Source organism: Pezoporus wallicus, unplaced genomic scaffold, assembly GCF_028554395.1.
Source record: "Pezoporus wallicus isolate ANWC-B61680 ecotype Strahan unplaced genomic scaffold, APGP_CSIRO_Pwel_v1 contig_5767, whole genome shotgun sequence".
Lineage (NCBI taxonomy): Eukaryota > Metazoa > Chordata > Aves > Psittaciformes > Psittacidae > Pezoporus > Pezoporus wallicus.
This window is the reverse complement of record NW_026640599.1, coordinates 10,411,658-10,436,104: the sequence shown is the minus strand read 5'-3', so window position 1 is coordinate 10,436,104 and position 24,447 is coordinate 10,411,658. Positions and strand designations below refer to the sequence as shown.

The following is a 24,447-nucleotide window of genomic DNA, read 5'->3' as shown; positions in this document are numbered from 1 at the left end:
ATTAAATATAGTCAGGGGTTACAAAGATGGTACTGGGTGCAAATGAAACTGTGAGGCATTTGCTAGGAAGCCCCCCTTTACCTACCTTCCATCTTTTAATGTCCTGAAGTTTATTGAGCATCATTCAGTTATTTTGCAAAATTGTGAGAATGCAAGTAAGATACTATTTAAACTTGTCATAGAATGAATGGTTTCTGATATGCAGGGGTTATTGGACAGGATGGAAGTGAATTAAATTATAATTGAATGCAGCATCTTCATTCCCAGGAAATAGTCCTTGCATTGCAAGAGTTTTTTAACATCTTCTGAAGTATCACTAACATGTCCTAATGGAGAGAGTCCAGTGACTCTCCATTTACAACAAGTAATAAGCTTTCTGTAGACACTGCATATTAATAATACAGTAATGATGTGGCATTTGGTCTACTTAAATGAAAGTAAGGTCTCCTTGCTGACACCAGGTGTAAGGTGCTTATGTTGTCAAAGATATAACCACAAAGCGTGAGCACCATGTAAATGATTTTCTATTCCTATCTATGAAAGCTCTAGAAGCCAGAGGAATTATCAGTTCGAACACTGTAAAACTCACCTTGCATTTAACAGAGAAGGGCTACAAAAAATAATCAAAGTTGCCTGCCAGCTTCCATACAAATAAATGTGGCAAAGCTCTTCAGCCTGAAAATGTGACTGAGGGGAGAAAAGATAGAGGCAGGGAACAGGTGACTATGGATGAATTTACTGAAGCTTCCAGTACAAAAATACCAAATTACACAAGGAGGAGGCAGGTGCTGAACAAACAAAATGAGATAATGCATCACTAAACTTGCACTTAGGCTGTAGAGCACCCTGCTACAGGATGATGCAGATCTCAGCAGCTCACCTTGATCCAAAATACAAGGCTAATTTGACTTGCTTGACTAATTGCAAAATGTAAATGCCTAGAAAATAATGAAGGCACAGATGAAGGGAAATCTGTCAGGGAAAGACAGAAGTACATTTGCACAAAGTCTTTGTCTAGCCATCTGATTATTGGCAAAACTAAGCAAACTTCTAAAAGTAATTTAATGGATTAACCAAAATGAAAAGTTGCTATGTAAATTACTTGCTCTCTTCTCCCAGTTCTAGTTAATACTGACAAGAAGCTGGAAAGAATACAAGCAATTATATGCAGACTGAAAGAGGTGTGATAAATTATTTCTGGGATTTAATAATTTCTTGAAATATTTTATCTTATGCTCAAATGATCCCATCTTATGTTACTCACAAGATTTTTTTGTTAAGCTCAGCAACATTTTTTCTAAGCCACATAAAATGAAATAGTTACTCTTTGGGAAGCTACTGCTGTATTTCCCTTAATCTGTCAGCACGTGATATTTATGCATTTCTCTATGTGGCTTTGGTGAAATATTGCTGATTTTAATCTATTGTATTCAATGTATTTTCATATCCAGTGACTTAGAGGTCACTGGGTAATGGGAATATTGACAGGTCTGGTTGGCCATAAAGTGAACTTTAATGATGAGCGTTTACAAAAGCTGGACGGATGAGAAGCTTATAGAGGTGGTTCTTCATTGAGCAGAGGCTGGGGGAAAAATTTTAGTGTGGCAAAGGCATTTACATGGATTAAAAGCATCACTGTGTTTGCCTGGGGTAGGGGGGAAAGATAGCTTCCTGCAAACCTGGCCTATTTTCTTCAAGTAATCTCCAAGGAAACAGCCTATGCTGAGCTAGGATCTGATTCCCAGTTGCAGGCCTCAGACCATAGCCATTATTGTTTTAACATTTCTGCCTTCATCTTTATCCCAGCAGGAATCAGGCTGTAAGGGCTGCTGTGTAACTTGACCTAGCTTGGAGATGAAAAGACAGGTTAGCACACAGAGATCACAAAGCCAGAAGCAAAAAGACAGTATTTAGAAAATAAAGGAGCTGGTGTGGTATGATTATGTGTAATGTTCTACACTGTGCAGCATGGGTGGCCTGATGAACAGCGTCTGTTCATGAAACCCAGAAACCTGGACTTGGTCATAGTTTCTCCATTTTTAACCTTGTCTGTACAGAGATGCTGTGATTTTCATCATTAAAATACTAGTGATGATGATTTCCTGCAACACTGAAGATTACAAAAAAAAAAAAAAAAAAGGAAAGGAAAGAAAAATGGGGGGGGGGGGGAAGAAGTCTGCATAAAATTTTAGTGCTTTCAGTAGACAAAATTAATAGTAAATCAGCAGAAAGAGCTGGATTTGAATCTTTAAGTCTTTGCTGTCATTTTACTACTGTACTCTGAGCTTTCCATGCAATAAGCCAGTGAGCCCATAGTCAGCAGCAATTAGGCATGACATGTCTTAAAACATCTCAGGGATGCTAAAGAAAATAAAAGCATTCAGCATCTAAAAGCTGAAAAAAAGTGTAAAGGGGGAAAGAGTTTCTGTTATGATAGACCATGGATACTCAAACTGGTATGACAACTGTGCATCACACGAGCGGTCACTGTCAAAACCCAACCAAACCACAGCTGCAAGGCCACAGGGTCCCAGTTAAATTGTGGTAGAGGCAAAGTGAATGATAGATTTCCTTCGGCTTGCCTCAACCATCACCTCATCTCACAAAAACAAAGCAACCCAAAATTCAGCTATGATTTCTTAAAGATTTCAAGCCAAGAGCAGTAGAAGCATGTTTTTTCATATCAGACCATATGGAAGGTAATAAATATCTGGTTCTGATCGCTGATAACATCCTACATAGGCATGGGCAGAAAATACAGTTTCTGAAATCAAGTTTCCTGACAGATAATGCCACGTCATTCTTCATACATCCTTACTCCCTCTCTTGTACCTTTAGGCTGTAAGCTCTTCAGAGCAATTACTCTTGTAGTGCTCTGATTGCAGAGCGTTAGTACTATTACAGTATGTGTCAGACCAGAGAAAGGAGTTGCAGCCTGGTTAGCTTTAGTTAGGTGGGGCTTCTGGTTGCATTCTTGCATTGTTTTGAATGGCTCCTCGAAATTATATAAGATACTGATTAAAAACACAGCAAAACAACCCGCAGTCCCACTGATGTCAGTGGAAAGAGCTGGTGCTTATGAAGAGGTGGCTCATTTGAAACTTTCCAAATCCCAGTTATTTTTCCCAGCTATTATTTACAGGTAGCAGAACACATTTTGCATCTTGGGCCTTTGGAGTCATTGAGACCTAACAAAGGATTAAGCTGCTTGTACCATCAAACCTGACTTTGTTCTGCAAACAGGAAAAAAAAGTTGTAAATGCACCCACCTCAAAAATGTTTGAGCTTCTCAACAAAGAATTAGGTTGCATGATGTGTTTGGAAAGCTTTCTTTTCCTCATCATTTTACCTTGTGTGAATTGTGTATGCTCCAAAAGGGGTGACCAAAAAGCAAAACACCTTAGAGAACAAACCAGCATTAAGCCAGGTTATAGCATCCTGCACTAGCTAGATGGTTCTTTTTGAACTACTTGATGGAAAAATATTTTTATTTTCTTTGTGTTTTTTCCTCCTTCCAGACTCTGACAACACCTGCTCCATTTGCCGATGAAACAAGCTGTCAGTGCCAAGCTCCCCATGAGAAGCTAACCATCGCACAAGCCCGCCTGGGAACACCAGGTATGTGGAGAGAACTGCATCAGCAGTGGGTGCTCCCAAAGCACAGGCTCTCCCTTATATCTGTCAATGCCCACTTGTGCCTTCCACTTGGAAGCAGAAAGGCCAGTCTGGTATCTGGTGCTGTCAGGTAATGGGGAAGAAAGCAGCAACTATAGGGCCATTATCTTCTGTTAGAGAAAAAAACAAGAGAAAACATTTCAAGTTAGAGTTTGATGTTTTCATGGATGTCCACATGTTGGTCAGAAGGAAGGCTTGTCAGCCCACTTCAGACAGCCTGAAAATTGTTTTGTGTAGTGGCTACCTCCTGGATTCTCTTCCCATGTTGCCCCTGTATGCTGGAAATCTTATTTCGCTAATGTTCTTGTTGATCACGTCAGATCTTCAGTGGCCTTAAAGGCCATTTGCTGTCTGCAAAGAAACCATGCCCAATTTCTTTATCTGAATGTTTGTGACTGGGCTGCAAAAATGGGATGATTTCACATAAAGTCCCAGATATGTACTTCAGCGCCCCCTAAATTACAAGAGACTTAAAAAAAAAAGCACTTTTGTTTACTTACTTTACTTATTTAAAATAAGCTTTCAAAACGTGTACACTCTATAGGGGTAAGCCGCAGCTTTCCAGTCAGCTCTGCAAGGAACAGTGTTCTCCCTGGGATGTCCTGACAGCAGAGACATCTCTCTGTAGCACTGAAGTACAGTCCACGAAGGCTGGAGCTCTGTTGCTCTCATCTCCACTGTCCTTTTGCTTGGAAATGGCACAGCTGTTACTTGTGTCATTTGGTAAAGCAAGTCCTTTTTCTGTTTGGAGCCTGCTGCTGAAGATGTCATACAGAAAGTAAGAGTTATAAAGGTAATAGCAGGAGGATGGTAAGAAAAAGACATCATAGGCTTGTTAGAGAGAAAAGCTTGGTGGAAGTATGAAAGAAGGGAGGTGAAAGTTTATGTAGAAGACATAAGCAATACGTTTTTACAGCACTAAGCTGTGAAAAAAAGAAAGTCACAGACAAGAGAGGAGGAAAAGGGAGATGATATGAAAAAATATGGAAAAAAAAAAAGAAAAATCCAGAAGGTAGAACTGACTAGAAAGGCAGAGAGAAAAGAACAAGGCATATGGTGGAACCCTGAATGAGGCAGGAAGATGACATTTTTGCTAAATTAGAATATAGGGATGATGGATGATAATAAATAGGCTAAGTCTGAGAGAAAACAGCAGAGAGCAGAGAGAAGGACAAGTAATGAGCAGGATAAAACACTCCAAGTCTACCCATGGTGCCTTTGAGCATCAGAACTGGGGTGAATCTCCACAATCATCTGGGAACAAAAGCCTGTCCAGTACAATTAAGTGCAACTTGTTTGGGTCTGAAAAATTACTGTTGTGTTTCTTTTTCCACAGTTGACAGACCTGTCAGAGTGTATGCAGATGGGATATTTGACCTCTTCCACTCTGGCCATGCTAGAGCTCTTATGCAAGCCAAAACTCTATTTCCAAATAGCTACTTATTAGTAGGAGGTAAGATCAGAGTTATTTATTGCACTGAATTTTTGCTTCTGTGCTTCAGTATCAGAGAGTTATTGCCATACCCATACCACCAGTTGTTTATACACTATGACTTTGAACGCTGCTTTCACTCTGGGGGCTTTCTATAGGCCATTTGCCTTGAATTATATCTTACAATTGCATCAATTAAAGTAAAAGTCAAATTCTGCCCTCAGCAGTACAGGCACAATTCCCATTTAGTTAAAGCAGGTGCCTGCATGACTTTGAGCTTAGAATAGCTCCATATGAATAATTTACCTTTTTCAGTTATTCACTCAAAATTGTTCAAAGATGGAGATGAGTGAATGAGATCAACCACTCATTTATTTCTGGCTTCTCAGTCCCTCTGCCAGCCAGGCACAGCCCACGGCTCCTGCCTGCCAGGTCAGTGTGTGTGTGCAGACCTAGCCTTCATCAGGAGAGAAGCTAAATCTGGCCTCTTATCATTGGAGGCCCAAATATAGGTCATGATTTGAATGTAGTTTTTAGCTCACAAGTGTCCCTGGGCAGGTTACTTTCTTGTAAGTATTTTTGCTATGAGTATCTTCTTTTCTTGCTGTGTGGTTGCCTAACAGCTGTTCAGCAGTTGGTGTGCGCCTGAGTTGTCACTGGAGGGTGGCTCTTTCCTGCCTAGCTCTACTCTCCTGGGGCGTCATAAACATACATTTTGGTTCCAGTTTCCCTGCACTTTTGGGGCTCAGATATGCCTCTCATAAACATTTCACAGCAACCTTCAGCTGCTCAAATGCTTGCAGCAGTGATGATAAAGCAAATGTGAATGCAGCCTTCAGACACTTACTAAGATGCATTGTTTTGCATCTTTGTCCCACATCAGTTGAAAGGGGAGGAAAAAAACCCCAAGATAGAGGAAGAGGAAAAGCTCCTTGTAAACACACTTTTTGGGTTTACTCTTAAATTTATGAAATAAGGTAATTCCCTCGGAGGGAAAGGAGACATCCCTTTGTTATGACGGAAACATTATGACTCTTGTTTTCTTGTTCAGCCAGATAGCTTGCAGAAGAAGCAGGTGGGGGTGCAAGACTGTGAGGTTTAAAAAAACTCCAAGTTACGTAGGTTTTGTTGTTGCTTTTAAAGGAGTGGGGGGTGTCCCAGATCAGTAAAGGAGCTCTGGGGCAAAAGCCTGGCTCCTTTGAAATTCATGACATACCTTCATTTTGCCCTTATTTTTGGAGTGAAGGACAAAGCAGCCAGCACTCATCAGCACCTTTTCCCAGCAAGGCACTGTGTCTTAGCATGTTTGAAAAATGGGCGCCTTTCCACACCCACATACAATTTGTGCTGCAAAAGCACTGGTGTCATAAGTCTTTGTGGGCACCACAACCAACCCCTTCTGTTTCTCATTTTGAAGACAATTATTTGGAGCTACAATTGTTATTTTTTAGTAGACCTTTATACCTTCCCAAATCAATCATTAGAGCAGGATGACAGAATCAAAGGGAAATGAAGATATTGTATCTGCACTGCACATTAACAAAAGTAATCAGAAATAAGATCAAACCTTTCTACAGAATTCAAGCAAAAATTACTGCTTTCCAATAATTTTAGTAGAGCCTTTTTCCAGAAGACTGTAGCTTTAAGGTGACATAAAGGCTGTAAATAAGTATAAATACAATCTCAGATGGGATCTTCCTACTGAAAATGCATTGATCTCCATTAAATTTCTTGTCTGCAGGCATCAAAAATGACATAATAGGATTGAGTATCATTCTGCTAGTTGAAATTCATATGTGTATTATCTGGCTTTGGATTTTGCATGCACTCCAGAGCCTTCCTACATTTTTGCTACTATAAAGGTCCTTAACGACCATCACAGCAAGAACATCCATTGTAGTTCTCAAAAAAGGGCAGCATCTTTGCCAGCACCTTGCCTGATAGGTTGATGTTTTCAAATTAGAAAGAAGCAGCAGCTGTAGGGCTGCTGTCACACTTCCCTGCAGCACTAATAACATTGCATTTATCACTTGTCAAGTATATTTACTGTTTGTCTCAGTGTCACAGATGAGTGAGATCCAAAGGCACAGGTTTGACATGTGTTGAAGGACCACCACTGTCAACCCAGCTATAAATGGGTATCACATTATTCCATCTGGAGTGTCAAATGACTATTGTAGCTGTAATATTGGACAGTTACAATGGGGATGAGTCACTGTTTTATGCAACATTCTGAGAAACATAGAAAGATAATACCCAACTTTTATAGTCCTCTGGTAACATGGGTGTTGCTTCCCTTCATTTTAAAAGCAATGTGACAAAGTATTAAGGACAGAGTATCAGAGGTAAGGACACAGGATTTACAGGCTTTTAAATCTGCCCATTCCACTAGGGCATAGGGCTTCTCCCAGTCCTTTCTATGGATATTCCTTCTGTGATTTCCTATTTAAACATGGAACAAGCCTTACTTCTCTTTTTGTAAAACCTGCTGAACTCAAACCTAAATTCAGAGGCAGATTCCTATAAAATGTGCCATGGCCTGTTTTCCATCAGTGTCTAGTGAGAAACTGTTCTGCTGGGATTTAAATCTTTGTTGGCAAGTTCATCATATAGAGTATCATTTACATAAGCACAAAAAGTGGGAAGGCCCAGAAAAGCTGAGGGGTCTCCATCTTCAGGAACTCAGCTGGATGAGGCCCTGAGCAATCTGCTGTGTTCGACCTTGTTGTAAGGAGCGAGGTTGCATTAGGTGATGTCCACTGGCGCTTTCCTGCCTCGACTGTTTTGTTAAGTTTGCAAACATTCTGTGATTGCCAAAACTGCACTTCTGAACTCTTTCTAAAGCACTAACCATTGCCCCTGAAATTTCACAGCCCATGAAACCCCCGCTTACAGTGGGATTGAGTTGCCTTAACATGGGCATACTGGACCACCAGTGATGTTCAGCAGTGTATCACTGGGCCTCTGGCTACAGCTGCAGAAAGGAAAGGCTCTCTCAGAAGTCTATGGTTGTACCTGCTAACCCTGAGCAGAACTCAGATGCCCTGGAGCACCCCAAAATTAGCTAAGCTAGTAACTAAGTCCTTAATGGAATAATTAAGAAATAATCAGCTGCTGGTTATGCTAATTCTACTTATTGTGGGGCCATTTTGTTTATACTTCCATATTTCAGTTTGCAGTGATGATTTAACTCATAAATTCAAAGGCTTCACTGTGATGAATGAAACTGAGCGATACGAAGCCCTCAGACACTGTCGCTATGTGGATGAGGTCATCAGAGATGCACCCTGGACGCTGACACCTGAGTTCCTTGAAAAACATAAGGTACATTTCTCCCCGTATTCTTCCCTTGCCCTTTGTAGACTGACAATTAAGAATTAACAGCAAGTCTGTGAAATCCTATTAGGTGTAACAAATTATTTAATTCAGTTAATTTCAGTCACTGAAAAAAACACTGTACATGGTGCATTTTGCCTCCACCTTTTTCAGCAAATGTGTTTGTCTTGCCTTTTTTTTTTTTCCTCAATACACTGAGATGATTCTTGTAGTGGGAGTTTTGAATGGCAAAGTAACACTGAAGAATTATTCACAAACTGACTTCCAGGGAAGGAGATCATAAACCACAAAAGTTATCATGTAATGACTAGAGTCCCAAATAAAAGACACATTTCTTATTAATGGCAACAGATGAAATAATTGGCCAGAAATACATAAAAATGTCATGTGTCCCCTTAGAGGCAGGATAGAATTTCTTACATGCTATTGACTGTCTTGAAATATATATGAAACTTAACAAAGCATAAATAACTCAGATATATGTTAGTACCCACATCATTGGGTGACAAAAAGACAGTACTAGGTATACACATATATATACACAGCCCTAAGGAGGCAGAATAAAGAATCCTGCCCCCATGGTTTTGAAAGCTTTGCCACTTGACTTATTTCTTCCAGTAGCAACAAAAGTAGGAACAGGCATCTTCATTTTCTACAGAATGTCGCACAGAGCCAGTCAGAATGATGTGTTCATGGCAATGCTTCTGGAGACAAGGTTTCTGTTCTTTCATATTGATCATGCAACACAGCAGTTGTAGGCCTAAATCTAGTGCAATATTCTAGGCGATGGCTTTAGAATGAGAATGTCAAAAGCAAGTCAGCTGAAGTCGAGAAAAGAGATGATCCTCCACATCGACCCCTTACTGAACCAGAATTCAGTGATGGTGGCATGTGATTCTTCTTCTGTTCACTGGCAGATTGACTTTGTAGCCCACGATGACATCCCGTACTCTTCCGCTGGCTCGGATGATGTATACAAACACATAAAGGAGGCAGGTAAGGGCAACTTTTCATTTTTAGCACCTTCATTTTCAGCCTCAGCTCAAATTCTTTTACTGCCTTTTGACACAATATCACATTCTCTTACACCCTAATAGTAGGTACTGTTGACTCCAGCAGGAAGATTCACTTTGTAAAACCACAAAGAATGTCCTTAGCTGAATTCCTGCTATAACGCCCAGGAAACCATTCAGATCTGTCATGAAACAGTCCCATCTGGGCTTTTAAAGCAATTTATGTGTCCCTGAGTAAAAGCTTTGAGTGGGTGAAAATGAGTTTTTTTCCTACAGCAGCCCAGCCAACTTCAGATATTTGTTGGTAACTGTGAACTGATGACTCCTTGACACAGCCCAGTCCTGAATATGGGCAAGCATAGGCAGCCTTCTAGAGTCATTAGGATCCACTTCTGCTTTGCACTGTGGGTTCTTTTCACTGCTCAAGGAAGCTGAATTAATTCTGAGGAGATAATGTTAACCCACTTTTGCCAGCAGCAGCTATCCTAACACAGTAAACAGTGCCAGAGGAGGAACTGATCATACCTTCCTCCTCCTGCTCCCTAGAGGTGCTGCTTTGAACTTTGGCAAATCCATCCTCTCTCTGTAAACAAAAACATGTATATTGGAGGCTTAAAAAAAACATCCAGAGCAAGCTTGTCATGCAAAGTGACCTTCTCAAGGTATACAATGTATTCAACTGAGCTGCAAGAATAAGCTTTTTATAGCAGCAGTTCTTGATCTTTTTCTACTTGCAAACCTCACTGTGGTGTCAGACTCACAACCCTTTGGAAACTGCTGTCCTACAGTTTCAGAGCCAGCACCAACTGACTTCACTAGGCAATGAGTACTCCCATTTTTCCACACCAGGTTGCTGGAGAGCAGAGAAGCAGATGGGAACTTTGGAGCTACTTGTGTAGAGTCCCATGGGCTCCCATTTCCCCACTCTCTTCAGTGGGTGGGATGGCACAGGGATGTTAAGCTGGATAACTGTGTGCTGACTAAACATCTGCACATCTGAACAGTTAGTTTGGAAAACATGAATCAGTCCAACATGTGAAACATATGAAAGCAACATCAGTGACAAAAGGTAACGTTCTCATACATGGGTTTGTGAACCTTCTTAAAATCAGTTCTGCTTTTTTTAGCAAGGGTAGAGTTTGGATTTGTTCATGTATTCTTGTAGCTCTTATCTATAAAGGCTTCTGGCTCAAAGTGGGTTTCACTGCTTCCAAAAATAGTTCCTTGAGTGACTGCTGCAAGCCTGAAAAGCACGATCAGGGAAACCTCTCTGCTCATGATTAAAATAATCTACTTTTAGCAGAGTATTAATTAGAGATCAGAAAGAAAAACTATCACATAGCAGTTAGTCACAAGAGACTGCTAAGCTGCTTGATTCCTTCTCCAGATCTTTTTCTAACCCTATGAAACTAGGTAGCAATGCCTGTCTACTTCAAGAACATGGGAGGATTAATTTGCTGGTAGCTATAGCACACTTTTAAGACAAAGCACTACTTTTTTTTTGCAAAACCATTTCCAGTCTTATCTCTCAGCTCCCTCTCATCAGCAGCTTGATGTTGCAATTACCCATGAGAGAAGTAATTTTTTTTGTAGCCCTAAATAACTACTAAACCAAGGTGTGCTAGCACTCTGCTATTATTGCCTTTGTGACTTGCATTAACAGTTCAAGTGAGTTTGTCTCAATGAGGAGCAATTAAAAAGCAGTATATAACCCAGCTGTGTTGATGAAAATACAAGCACTATTAATAAGCAGCCAGTTTTCTTAGGGACTGATCTGTTAGAGCAGGGAGAGAGGTTATGCAGCCACTGACATGGCCCAGTGGACATGAAATGGGGGTTATAGAGATTGATACCCTCAGTCCCTGTGGTATATCCATGCTTGTTCACACTGCCATTATGCTTCACCTTTCTGTTACAAGCTACTGGCACCTCCACGGTGTTTTCCAGTTCTTGTAATGCATCTTTTACCTGAAGGCACTTCCTGGCTTTGGCCAAGGCCAGGAGTTGGTCTGTTTTACTCAGCAGAACAAAGACTGTCAGATGGTGCAGTGCAGGAGTGGAGGAGAGAGTGGAAATATGCAGGAAAGCAGCAAATGCCCTATTGATAGCATGAGTGGAAGCCAACCCCCAGCTCCTTTATATAACATTAAATAATACACTTATGGAAAGAACTGCTCAGTGAATTGCCACAGCTGTGAGGTTTAGCCTTCCCAGCTCTGGAGCACCTGCCAGTCTAATAACTTCCACATCATAGCTGACACTGAAGTTGTAGCCTTTCTGAAGCTTCCTTCTGAAGACTTGAGGGAAAAGTACTGAACAGTACAGCGGTTCAGTATCTTCTAGTGCCTTCCCAAAGCTCACACAGGAACAACAGGAAAGAACTAGGAATAAGACAGGTAGAATTGCAAGTCTCTTCCCTTTGGTCAGGTGTTTCTGTGTTCATCCTCAGCCACCTGCTGCAGTGCCTGATCCTAGTGGGCTTTCTCAGCAGGCTTTGTTTTCCCACTTTGCTCAGGAATGTTTGTACCAACACAGAGAACTGAAGGTATCTCCACATCTGATATCATCACAAGGATCGTGCGGGACTATGACGTGTATGCCAGACGCAATCTCCAACGAGGATACACCGCCAAAGAGCTGAATGTTAGTTTTATAAATGTAAGTACACAGATCTGCATTTGCCTCTGAGACGCTCTTCCTAGGACCCCAAATGTAGAGTAAAGCTTATGAAAGAATGTCTTCCTCCTGCTGCTTTTAAAATAGCTAGGAAGAGCTTAATTTAAAAGAAACTGGTAAGCTGAGGGTTGTTTTAATTGCTCCTATTAATTAGCAGCTTCATTTCCATCTTGTGCTTTTATGTTTATAACAAAAGCTGCTGCTCCCCTTTCCTCCTTGAGCTGTAGGTGGTCTAATGACAGACTAGGAAGGAGCTGAGCCCACCCCACCACTGCAGGCTTCTCAGCCACTCAACCAAGACACAATTTCTTTATTCCCGTTATGAGAAGACAGCACAGAAAGCAAAGGTTGTGATATGCAAACTTCCTCTACCCTGCAACAAAAAGTCCACCAAACCAACCACTAAGCAGTGCCATTACTAGAGAAAGCTAAAATGGTTTTTAAAGGATAAGGAAGTGTGTTAGGTAGTTGGTACATACATGATGCTGAAGAAACCAGAAACTGTAATTGTAGGGCAAGAGCACCATTTGAAAGCATGGCTCAAATTATTCAGCTTCCATGTACAGAATTGCACCTTACACTCCACTGAGGAGCGAACACTTGACAGAAATGAGTTTACTTTCCTTCATTTTCTGTTTCAAGTCTTAACTTAAAGCCTTGAGATAACCCACATAACTGAAATCACCCTTGTAACTGGGCTGACTTGCAGCAGCCTGATTATGATGGACTGAATTGTGTCATTTCATAAGGGTTTTGTGCACTGGATTATTGTTTTGAAGTCTGACAGGTAAATAACAGATCACAGGGTGTTTTTCACTGGGCTTTTGTTTTTAGCCTTCTACACCTCTACAAATCCTGCTTGTAAGTACTCCACCCAGAAGGATCACTATTGCAAATATCCATTAAATTCAGGCATGCTGCACTGAATTTAATGTTGGAGCTCTCAAATTTACCCTTTAGCTGCTCTGAGGTTAAGATACAGTTGCATAAAGTATACTTCGCCAGCCTCAGGCACTGATGTATCCTGAAGTCTCTCCTGGCAGTTGGTTATTTAGCTAATAGTAATTTAAATGCAGAAATAGTTATTTGCACCACAGACTGTGTTTCAAGGTTAAAACCGCAGGATTTCACAAAGGCAGAATAGTGCTGGTTTCCTCACTAAAGGAAGGGTTGATCACCTATTAGGTGTAAAATGAGTTTGATTTCTTTGGACCTTGGGGATTTTGTTTGCCCTTGTGGCCTGCAAAGGCAGTTCTTCTAGAGATTCATGAGCTAGAATAAACCCCACCTCAGCACTAAACATTACTTCTTTTAAAAGTAAATTCAAGTGCCCATTAAATTAAGTTTGAAGGAAATTAAAAGCTAATAGTGATCTGTGCTTCTACAAAAGACCATTACACCTTCAAGGGCACAGCATTAGCTGTGTGTGTTTGCAGAGTACAGAAGCTTTTCAAGACAAAAGCCCTTTAACCTGAAGTATTTTAGAAGCTTGGCCCAAGGAAAGCTCCCTAACATTATCTTCTCTGTTCCTCTCTTGTTCTGCATTACTTGTCAATTAGGAGTTTACTCTCTTTTTCTGTGAAGTCTGCTGGCCACAAGGCACTGGCCTACACACATCTTTGTTGCAGCCAGAAGATGCTGAAGAGAGTTTTGCTTATGCTTTGCAGAAACCCAACCAAAGAGGCATTCTGGTCCAAGTTAACACCCAGGCTGGCAAGCCAGCAGCAGGCTGCATTTGCTAGGAAACCCAGGGAGATTTGCCTTCCACTTACTGCTAATTTTGAGCTGTTAATTTGTCACTTGTATCCTTCACAAGAGTCATAGAATTTTCAAAGTGCATTCAGTTTGAAAATATGGAAAGAGTCATGCAGTGGGTTAAACACAGTAATCACCCAGCACTGTCTTTTCAATATGTACCTTCAGCACTTCGTTCCACAAATGTTACATTTGCATTTATAAAAATAACATGGGAATAGTTAACCAAGGCCATATGTATTAGGATACATTAATGCAATTTGTTTCTTCTTCTCAGCTGGCAGTGGCCAATTAATTTCCAAGTCCCTATGTTAAACTCTGTCTGCACTTTTGAAACAGGAGAAGAAATACCGCTTTCAAAACCAAGTGGACAAAATGAAAGAAAAAGTCAAGAATGTGGAGGAAAAATCAAAAGAATTTGTTTACAAGGTGGAGGAGAAGAGCCATGACCTCATTCAGAAATGGGAAGAAAAGTCCAGGGAGTTTATTGGCAACTTCTTAGAGCTGTTTGGACCCGATGGAGCCTTGGTAGGTATTCTGCCATTCTAGGAAGTCTGGATGGCTTTTATTTCTCCTCCGTGACACAGGTCAAGAGCAGATTCTTTTGCTGCAGTCTTTGTTTTGAAAACCAGCACAGTAGGATAATGTCAGACCTGCTTGCTGAGTCCAGTACCTCATGCCAATACTGCAGTGGGAGGATTTGCCCTTCTGACTGTTGCTTCTTTGTGGATAATTTCTATCTTTTGTCAAGGTGTGGTGCCGAATGTGATGCTGCATTCAGTAGAGCTATGTAACATCAGTACACAAGTAAACAGGCTAATACAGTCCATTGTCCCCATTAGCACTAAATGGGACCACACAGACATTAGAGAGGGATTACACACTGGAAGTGGTGAGGGAAAGAAGACCATAGAAAAGTTTTTCAGAAGTTATTTTCATGCTCTATACTCAATAGTAGAAGATGACAATTTTCTAACTTGAAAAACTACTAATTTGAAGTTCCAAGAAGTGATTTTACACGTCAAGTGGCCAGGCTCATCTGACTGACTGCAGGGAAGGCTTAGGAACTGAAGCACTTCGAAAGCTCTGCTTGGTACGTGCTGGCTCCACAGAGCCCATTTATCAAAGGCCCCCAGGTGACTTGGAAAGGCAGTGGAGGGTCTGCAAAAGCATCCTTCTGGGGGGAAACCCTGGGGCCTCACCTGCTCAAACCAAAGTCATGCACTGAGTGAGTGGTGAGTTGGTGACACTTCGGAGCCCCAAGAGAGTCCTGGACCCCATCTTTCAGTTCTGATAGCTTGCCAAAGCCTTGAGAAGCTTCGTCTTTTTGTACTACTTCCCCTTGCTACATTGAAACCAGTAGCAAAGCTTAATTTATATGTAGAATTTATTTGTTCTTGGGCCTTCCCAGGCCTTCCTGTTGGGAGTCAGTCCTTTTCCAACAAGCTCTCTCTGTGCATCTGTGTTCTGGTGAAAGCCCAAGCCCCAGCCAGACCCTCCAGTGCAGGCATCATCTCAAATGTGCTGCTCTAATTGCAAGCTCTAAGTGAAGTTGTTGCTCTGTTCAAGGAAATGTGAGCGAGCATGGAGGAGAGCAGCAAGCACTGCAGGGTGAACTGAGGGGAGCAGAGTAAGAGCTAGACAAATGATCCTGCAGAACAGCAGGATGCTTCAGAGGTGCATTTTCAGATTGTGGCACACAGACAGTCAGGCATCTGCCTCCTCACTTGAAAGTAAACTCTGTGCAGGAGGGTTGTGCAAAGCTTTCACTGCTCATGGATTACAGTTTGAGGCAAAGTGTCAACAGAGGCAGCAAGCCAGAAGAAACAGTTTAGGACTAACATGAAGCAGATACTATTGGAATAAAGAGTCAACACACGCATAATGTTCTCTTAGGTCCCTCTTTATCAGTTAATATCTGAACTTCCCATCACAAAAGGTACCTTGTGTTAAAAGGATCATAGCAGAGGTTTTGTTTATAAACAAACACTCAGGAAGAGTCACAGACCTGTGGCGAATTAAGTAGCCCACATCACAGGTGTGTCACAACTCAGTGCCGCTAAAGCACATAACATAGTACCTGCCTCTTACTGGAGTTCTCATCTCTTCTCAGCTATGACATGCCATATTGATTACGATTCAGTTGAGAAAACCCTCAAATTAGGCTGTGAAGGCTTCAGAACAGAAACTGCATCTTTATAATCTCTTTACAACATCTGCCATGCAAAGGCAGGTGCTCTCTGAATAACGTAAGTCCCAGCCATATAATCAAATAGCTTATTTTCCCTGGGGAGGGGAAGAGAGCAACTCTTCTGATGAAGAACCCAGGTTTACCTGCACTGACCACATCCACATGAAGCTTCTTCTCTTAAGTTATTCTCCATAGAGCTCGGCAACTGTTCCTCATGTGGGATGGTCCTGTGGCCGTAGGTGCTGAATAAATAAAACTAATGCTAACAGAGCACATGAAACTCAGAGGAGGTGAGATGAGTTTGCCTGTGCAGAGAGGAAAAGAATTTGAAAGCCTTGATCCCATCCCCTGGCTCTACCCACTCAACTGCACACTGGTGGCATTTTTAGAAGCCCTTTGCTGATGAACATTTTACCAAATCTGATTCGAGAAAAGCTGCTCTGCAACGGTCTCTTAAGAGCTGGGGGTGGCCTCCTGTTTCACAAGTTAGTGTTTGACCATGGGGCAGGGAATCTGGTGAAGTCACAGAGATCTTTGCTAAGAATAAGAGGATTGAAACCTCCTGACAGTGTTGTAGGAAAAGCGTCAGTGACAGCGAGCCGAGAGGTGGTGCAGCTTTTTTAAATACGCTTTGAGCCTTGGCAACAGGAAAGACTTTTAAAATAACGATAACTTGCTATTAGTGTCAAAACTGTTATTAACATTAATTTGCCTTATCACTGTTAGTTAGATGTTGCTTTTAATGTTGACATTAAAAGTACAGGAATCATTATGGGCATGGTGGATTCCTAGATCGGTAATTTGCATGCCATTAATATGCTATTATTATTTCACAAATAATTATTATAATACGCTTTATGCTAGCATCATTTTTCTGAAAGGGCCACGTAGCCCACAGAAAAATGCCCATTTGTGAAAAAGGTCAAAATGTCAGTTTTCAAATGTCAAGACGTCTATAATTCATTGGCAATTCTGCCCACCTGCGTGTAGTTTTTCTGCAAGAGAGTCACATGTTCTGGCATGAGAGAGGACGACCACACACTAGGGGACCCTAATGGCAGAGACATGGCCCCGGGGAAGGGGAAAGCAGTAGGGTTCATTCCACCTCCCCTCAGACACATAGGAGCAGGCAGCTGCACATAGGTCAGCAGAGAGAAAACAAGCTCACAGGGCAGGGTTTCTGTGCTAGTCTCCCTCAGGAGTGTACCTTCAAAGGGCCAGCTTCACCCTATGCAGTGCACAGAGGGAGTTTGGGATGGTTGCAAATGGCTGCATCACCTCAGACATCAGCAAGGGCTCAAGATAAATCCTGCAGGTTGCAACTAGAACCCGGGGACAGCGTTTAGGCCTCACCATGCGTCCACAGCCTGGACTTGAGCATGGCCTTGAAAGAATCAGCAGCTCAAAAGCAGCAGTCATGGAATCATAGAAGGGTGTGTTTTGGAAGGGACCTTAAGATCATCTAGTTCCAACCCCTCTGCCATGGGCAAGGGCACCTTCCACCAGACCAGATTGCTCAAAGCCCTGTCCAACCTGGCCTTGAACACTGCCAGGCATGGGGCAGACACAGCTCCTCTGGGCAACCTGTGCCAGTGCCTCAGCACCCTCTTAGTGCAGAGCTTCTCTGCAATGCCCAACCTGCACTTGTTCCATAAACTGAAAGAATGTCAACATGCAGGCAATAAAATTCAGAAATAAGCAAAATACTTCTGCCCAGTAGCAAGTTTGACAAAAGCAAAGCATTATCTCAGGACTGAGCAGGCACTTACCCTGCTGAAGGTCTGAGTGCTCCGGCTTGCTCAAGCAACAAGCTCTTTGCTGAAGCAGAGACTGGAAAGCAGGTGTCCTACAGCCTGGCTGAGGGCCTCAGCAGGAAGGGGAGATTCTCCTTTCCATCCCTTGACCATGTAAACCTGCGGTACAGTGAAGCTCCCTCTGCTACACGGCATACCAGCCAAGCTGGGACACCTCAATCTCCTCCAGCACCGGTACCACAACACCGTGAAGCATCCCAATGTCACCAAACTTCCTGAAGTGGCTGACTGATGAGGTGCCAGTGCAGTGGTTTGCTTGTTCAGGAAGGGGATGTTTCATATCAAACATCATATTTTTTGTTGGGGGTTACCTTCAGTGCGACATGACACAGACCAAATGAAGCAACAAAACCTCAGCTTCTCTGATCTAGAGAGCAACTTTGCAGTCCTACCACTGAATTTCAAATAGGCTCCGGGGCTTTGCCAGCCCTGGTGACTTCCTCACAACTCTCAGCAGCAGAAACCCTCCCCCCATCCAAATGCTTCCTGGCACCATTTATCAGGAGCAACCACCATCTGCTAACTACTGAGATTGTAGGAATCCTTGACTATTCTGGACCCAGCAGGAGTGCAGGGGTAGGTTACATGCCATAGGTCTATGTGGGAGAATGCTATTAAGTGTGACTCCAGGCAGCAACTGCCCTATCATTCTGCACTGCAGTGACATCCAGGCTCTAAAACTTAATAAAAGCCAATGTGATAAAGATAAAAACAGTGTGAGGGAGCTCACAGGGGAACAGTTAAGTTTTGTACCTGTGCTCAGTCATTAGCCCCCAGGAGTAGCAAACACTGGATGGGAAAACCTTGCATCCGCCCCTCTGCTGGCAGGGAATAGTGCATTTCAAAGAGTAAGAGGAAGAGCAAGATGAACAGCCAGATGCTCCTTGGCTAGGAGGAAGGTCATCACAGAGCAGGGTTGCTGCAGGGGAAAGGGAGGAGGAACAAAATGAAAACTCAAGCTCAGCAAGCCTGTGGGCTGCAGCAGCCCAAGCAGGCAAAACCAGAGTACATCCTGCACAAGTTCTTTGTTCTCAGACCTCAACTTATTTTGCTCTCAAAGCATCAGTTTAACTTTGTCTGGGCTGGCTCTTCCATTCCAGGTGAGCATTGCCTATGAGCCGACCTCCAGTACTCCAGCCAATGCTGAGGCTTTTTGTTCCAACCCCCAGAAGAAGCAGTGGGACACTCACATTTTGCACATGAAGCCTGCAGCAGCAGCACAGCACAGGCCAGGCCAGGCCAGACCTCCTGTAACCCAGCCTGGCAAGGCCATGTAGGTGCTACCAAGCAGCAGCCTTTGCCTTAGCGTGGCAGACTGCTTGACTGGCAAGGTGGTCTCCTCCACCCCACCAGCACTGGCAGACCTTCATGCAGCTCCGCAAAGCAAAACTGACAATAAAGAGCCCAAAGCAGAACAGTGCCTGCATATGTTTCTCTTTTCAACAGACACCTGAATTCTGACATTCCCACCCCCAATTCAGGGTCTGGGTAGCACCAGCTCCAAGTAGCCGAGGATGTAGCTGACTCCCTTGGGAAGGGAAAGAAGAAAAAAGGCTGGGCCAGCCAGTAAAGCTCAGCGGGAGATGGGTGGTATGCCCCAGCACACTGAAAGGAAGAGGTCCTGGGAACAAGGAATGTTGAAAGCTCAGGCAGAAGACTGACAAACGTGTACAAAGAAATCCAAGTGGAGTTTTCCCTAGCTGGCTTAGGACAATACACACAGTATTCTCACACTAGGGGTGTCCAATCTAAAAACATTTGTCATGTAAAAACTGGGTTATCACGAGCACAGTAAAAGAGGCAAAGGCTAAGTGTGAGCTGGACTGGCCATGTTTCAGAGCAGAAGGCTATCCTCTGTCTCCCTGCTCTCCCCAGGTGACAGGCAGAGTGCAGCGCAGCACCTGCCTGCCCACAGGTGTAGATACCTTCTCTGTGCACTACTCAGAGAACATCTTCTCACTTTGCTTTTGCAGAAGCAGATGTTCCAGGAACGAAGCGGCCGAATGCTCCAGGCTTTTTCTCCCCGGCAGAGCCCCAACAGCAGTCCTACACGAGGCCGCTCTCCATCCCGTTCTCCATCTCCACCCTGGGTCTTCAATAAAGCCTCTCCTCCATCTTCTCCAAAAGCTGCCTCTGCCTCCCTCAGCAGCATGAGCGAGGGAGATGAGGATGAAAAGTAAAACAAAGATTTATTTTTTTAACCATGAGACAGAAGAACAAGCCACAAACTCAACCACTGGATGGGGAGAAGCGCGAGGAACATCAGGGGTATCTCTGACAGCGGGAAATGTGCTCTGGAAGATGCCGTAAGCAGATCAGAGCACAGCAAGGGAGATCTCAGGAAGAGCTTATCCCATCCCCACTCCCCGCGGTGCCCGGTGGCCCGACCGGCAGTGCTTGCCAGACACGGAACCAGGGTCTGACAGAAAACAGACACCTTTGTGCAGGCTCCTGTCTGTGGCTCACTGCTTACAGCTGCTGCAGCTGGGCCAGTGAGCTCTGCACTGAGCAGGACTGGCAGGGGAGCCCTGCTGGACCCAGTGCACAGGCAAGCAATGGCTGAAGCGTGTGGATGGAGGAGCTTTTCTGGCACGTGAAGGAATGGCACTGCTGCAGCAAGTTCACTGAGAAACAGGATGAAACTTTACTTCTTTTCTCAATGGGATCTGCCCCAGACCTCAAACCACACCAGTGAAATGGAGAGCCCTCTAGCCGAGTTGGTGGGAGTCAGTTGAATACATTGAAGCTACTGAATGCTGCTTGTTGACTGAGCCTCTGTAGAGGGTGGATGTAGAGTTGGGCTGTATTTACTTTACCAAATCGGTCTCCATGTTCCCAGTGCCTGAACAGCCACCTAATAACTGCTGGTTTGCTCCCTGGCTTTGCACTTTGGAGGCAAGAAAGTAAATGAAAACACAGCCGCAGCTGGCGTGTGTTGTTGAAATGACACAGTCTGAGGATGTTGGCAATCTTTACTGGTGAATTCTGAAAAACACATGGGATCCCAAGGCCTCAGGACATAGCCTCCTCAGAAACCCTGCTGCTCCCAGCTATGTGTCACCAAATGACGAGCACAACAGTGCTGCTATCACCACATGCTACGCAGATGGCTAAATAAATTTCACGTCAAACTCTAGCCAAGATACGTGCCCAGACACCATGTTCATGGAGAGGGTCCCAAGGCCATTCCTCTCTACCTTCATGTGGAGAAGAGCTGGGGAAAAGGTTTCAAACAGGTTAGGCATGGGGGTCTCTGTCCACAACACCCCCACAGCCCCCAGCAGAACCACAGCACGAGCAGCATGAGTGAAGCTTTGCCCTCCCCTCAATGCACCAGCTCATCTCTTCAGCTGTGCAGAGCCAGACCTGCCTGATGCCCGGCTGCACCACGCAGCCCCTCAGCTGGTGCCTGGTGAAGGGGCTTGCAGGGCTTCTGAGCACAGGGACACCCGGGCCCAGAGGTTGCTCTGCCCCGCAGCTCAGAGTGCCACAGAAGACATCGCTGCGGTAAGACTGCAAAGTATCAGTGCCGGTTTGCTCCTGGATTGCCTGGCGAAGCCTGCCTCAGTGCATGGGAACACTAGAGGCTCTCCAGCCCCGTGCCAGGCCAGGTGAAGGCTGCCACTGCCTGCCTGTCCCACCTCAGGCAGGAGGATGCACCAGAGCTGCCTGCAACTGCAAACTCATCAGGGCACAGACGGCCGGGGGCAGCACTTCACTGGTCCCCAGCAAAGGCAGCACAGGGAACACTGGGAGAGGGAGGAGCTGAAGGAACAAGATGCCTGAGCACAGGGGGTGGTAGTACCTGCTGGCAGCAGTCGTCCGCCCCCTGCAGCCAAAATCCTTACTCAAGTGACCCAGTAGGTAAACTCCTTTCACTCCTTCCCTTTCAGATGCTTTTCCAGGCAGGTAAATTACAGATCCTGGTACCAGGCGCCAAATTATCCCCGTGTTCTGTTCATTCCTACAGCTTTCATCCCTCCCTCACTACAGGGTAACCAATTTTTCTTTGGGAACTTTTTGCCAGACACTTCTTGAACTGCTGTAGCACCGAGGATGTTCCATCTCATGGTGTGCTTTGTCCTCTGGAGTCCAGTCAGGTCCTTCTTCACAGAGCTGCAAAAAGAGAGGAGCAGGGAAAAGGGTGGGAAGTGCAAAGGGAGTGCCAGGGGTAGTTCAGCTGCTGCCAGCTGTGTGCCCGATGGAATGATGCAATTAAGACCTTTCTCAGCCTTAGGCAACCTGTTACTGTAATTTCATACCTGGGATGCACTTGTTAGTTTTTCTGATCCTTTGCAAGTCCTAAGTCTTCCCATCACAAACCACTCCTCCACCATGGGAACTGTCTGCTCTGTGCTGGTGCTGTTTATATGATGAGCGATGGCCAAACGCAATGGAGGTCAGCAGGTTTTTGTTGTTCTTGGCTTTTACCATTTTTGTTTTGTTTTAGTTTCGTAACTTACTGATTTCATAAGCTTACTGTTCAGCAGCCTCTGTTCAGTGGTTTGAGTGGAAGACAGCACCATGACTTGTAAATAGGGACAAAACAAAACCTCACCAGTGGCTTCTGCCAAACAGAAACTGTTTCTCAGAGTCACAGGTTCCACCCAGCAACAAAGCCATACGCTGTACCAGGCGCCTGATCGCAGTTAGGATATCAACAAGCCGAAGCCTTTGCCCTGCTGGTACAGACACCAAACCCTGTGCTGTCTCTGGCAAACCAGAACCTCATTGCCTCTGCACACACGGAGGGCAGTTTTGCACTTCTGAGTCATGGTTGGGTTTTATTTTTCATGAGCATTGCTTTAATTCAGTCCCATTTACCAGCCAAGCGCCACAAGAAAAATAAAAAGTGTACCACAGATACTGCTGCCTCGCACCCTCATTTTACAGCACCTCTGGGCACAAACACACCCCCGGCACAAGCCCCACTGCCAACACAGTGCTTGTTATCCCCACCCTTTGTACCCAGGGCTTTACACCCCGTCCAAATGCCACTAGAGCAGCTCCACCAACCGCCCCAAATGCTGCTGCATGAGTTAGTGCTGCTGCTCTCTGCTGTGGGGATCACCTCTCTCCTTGCCCTCACCCACAACTTTCCAGCTGCAAGGTAACAGTGGGAGAATGCTGCCTCAGCTGGCACAGTGCAGCATTAGATACCAGCAGGTACAAGACCCCCCCTCACCCTCTGCCCCAGCACAGTGGCATCAGGAGCCACTATTTTAACTCTTACTTCCAGGTGGAAGAGGCAGTGCTTTCACAGCCATCCTGGTTCTGCTTCGGAAGACCAGCCCCAGCAGCAGCAGTGATGCTCTTTGTGCGAGACAGTATACGGCTGTGCCAGCTGCAGGCAAAACTGCTGCAGCCAACATTAGCCACGGAGACAAATCCCAACACTGCCCCTCCTCCAGCTAAGTCAGTCTGATGTCTGAACGCTCCTGCTTCCCTCCTTCCCTTTGTCCTTTCTGCAAGTAGCTGCTGCCACAGCAGCTGTAAAAATTACTGATCAGCCCTGCCTCAGGCAGGGAGAAGCTGAACCAGCAGATGGGAGCTCAGGCCTCCCCAGCAAAGACACCTTTAATTACAGAATAAGCAAATTTCAAAGTCACTGAGCATGGCAGAGAAGCTACTTAAAGGCAGACCCCACACCAGAATGGTCCTTGGTAAAACAAGCTTTATTACTGATGGTGAATTTGGGGCTGTTTTAAGCAGCGTCTTGCATCACCTGGGACATCCCTGTATGCTCCCAGGAGAGGGAAGGTCAGCCTGGCTGCAGTCCTGCTCTTCTTCTGCCACCAAGCTGCCTTCACAGCAGGAGACCATGCCCGAAGTCTGTTCACCATCCCAATGCCTTGTAGGCAGTTGTGTGCATGCCCCTGCACTCCTGGCAGCACCCTGGGAAGGGGCAACAGGGACCCATGTTCACATGGGCTGGATCTGAACCCCAGGACAATAAGAACCACCAGTGGGTAAGACCCTCCCAGGCAAGGTGACACAAGGCAAGAGCTAGAGCTCCCTAGGGCAACTTCTCCCTCTACTGCCAACAAGCACCATGTTAGATCTGGAACTGACTTTAAATCCAGTAGTATGAACTACAAAGCACTTCTGATTTTGTAAACTGGCATTTCACTGCACCATAGAAACCCTGAAACAGCAGCAAAGAGCATAACTGGAGCCGGTCAGAGAGTCCCCACTGTGAATTCATATGAGCTCATGTGAAAATAGGCAGGCAAAGTTTGAAATGAAGTGTGGCTGAAGCAGCAGGGATGATTCCCTGCAGTACAAGGCAGGGCTCTCGTTCAAGCGCTTGTGAAACAACTGCACTGTTTCCTTGGTTTTAAATTTTTCCAGGATTTTGACAACTTACAACATTTTACTGCCACCATTTTGGTAGCGCAGCTTTCCATTTACATTTAGGAACCAGAAGCCCCATATCCATAGGCAAGGGGATTGCTTTTGCTGCCCAGCAAACTGCATTAATTACAGCACAGCAATAAACACCTGGAAGAGCCCAGACATACACCCAAGAGGGGAACACCCCAACCCCCTGCCTGA

The 24,447-nt window shown here is 44.5% G+C and overlaps 1 protein-coding gene across 3 annotated transcripts in view; it reads left to right on the top strand.

The window, feature by feature from the left end:
• The window catches only part of PCYT1B (phosphate cytidylyltransferase 1B, choline), a 35,782-nt gene extending 15,355 nt beyond the window's left edge, over window positions 1-20,427 (top strand). For 2 of the 3 annotated variants that reach the window (XM_057419554.1, XM_057419553.1), the window contains exons 2-8: window positions 3,519-3,618; window positions 5,012-5,128; window positions 8,280-8,431; window positions 9,361-9,439; window positions 11,972-12,114; window positions 14,227-14,415; window positions 19,866-20,427. In XM_057419554.1, the coding sequence (XP_057275537.1) occupies window positions 3,519-3,618; window positions 5,012-5,128; window positions 8,280-8,431; window positions 9,361-9,439; window positions 11,972-12,114; window positions 14,227-14,415; window positions 19,866-20,072 (987 nt within the window). In that variant the 3' untranslated portion in view covers window positions 20,073-20,427. Of the gene's footprint in view, window positions 1-1,817; window positions 1,867-3,518; window positions 3,619-5,011; window positions 5,129-8,279; window positions 8,432-9,360; window positions 9,440-11,971; window positions 12,115-14,226; window positions 14,416-19,865 lie in introns of those variants that run through there. The other variant, XM_057419556.1, reaches the window with a different exon arrangement.
• The last annotated feature ends 4,020 nt before the right edge of the window (window positions 20,428-24,447 follow it).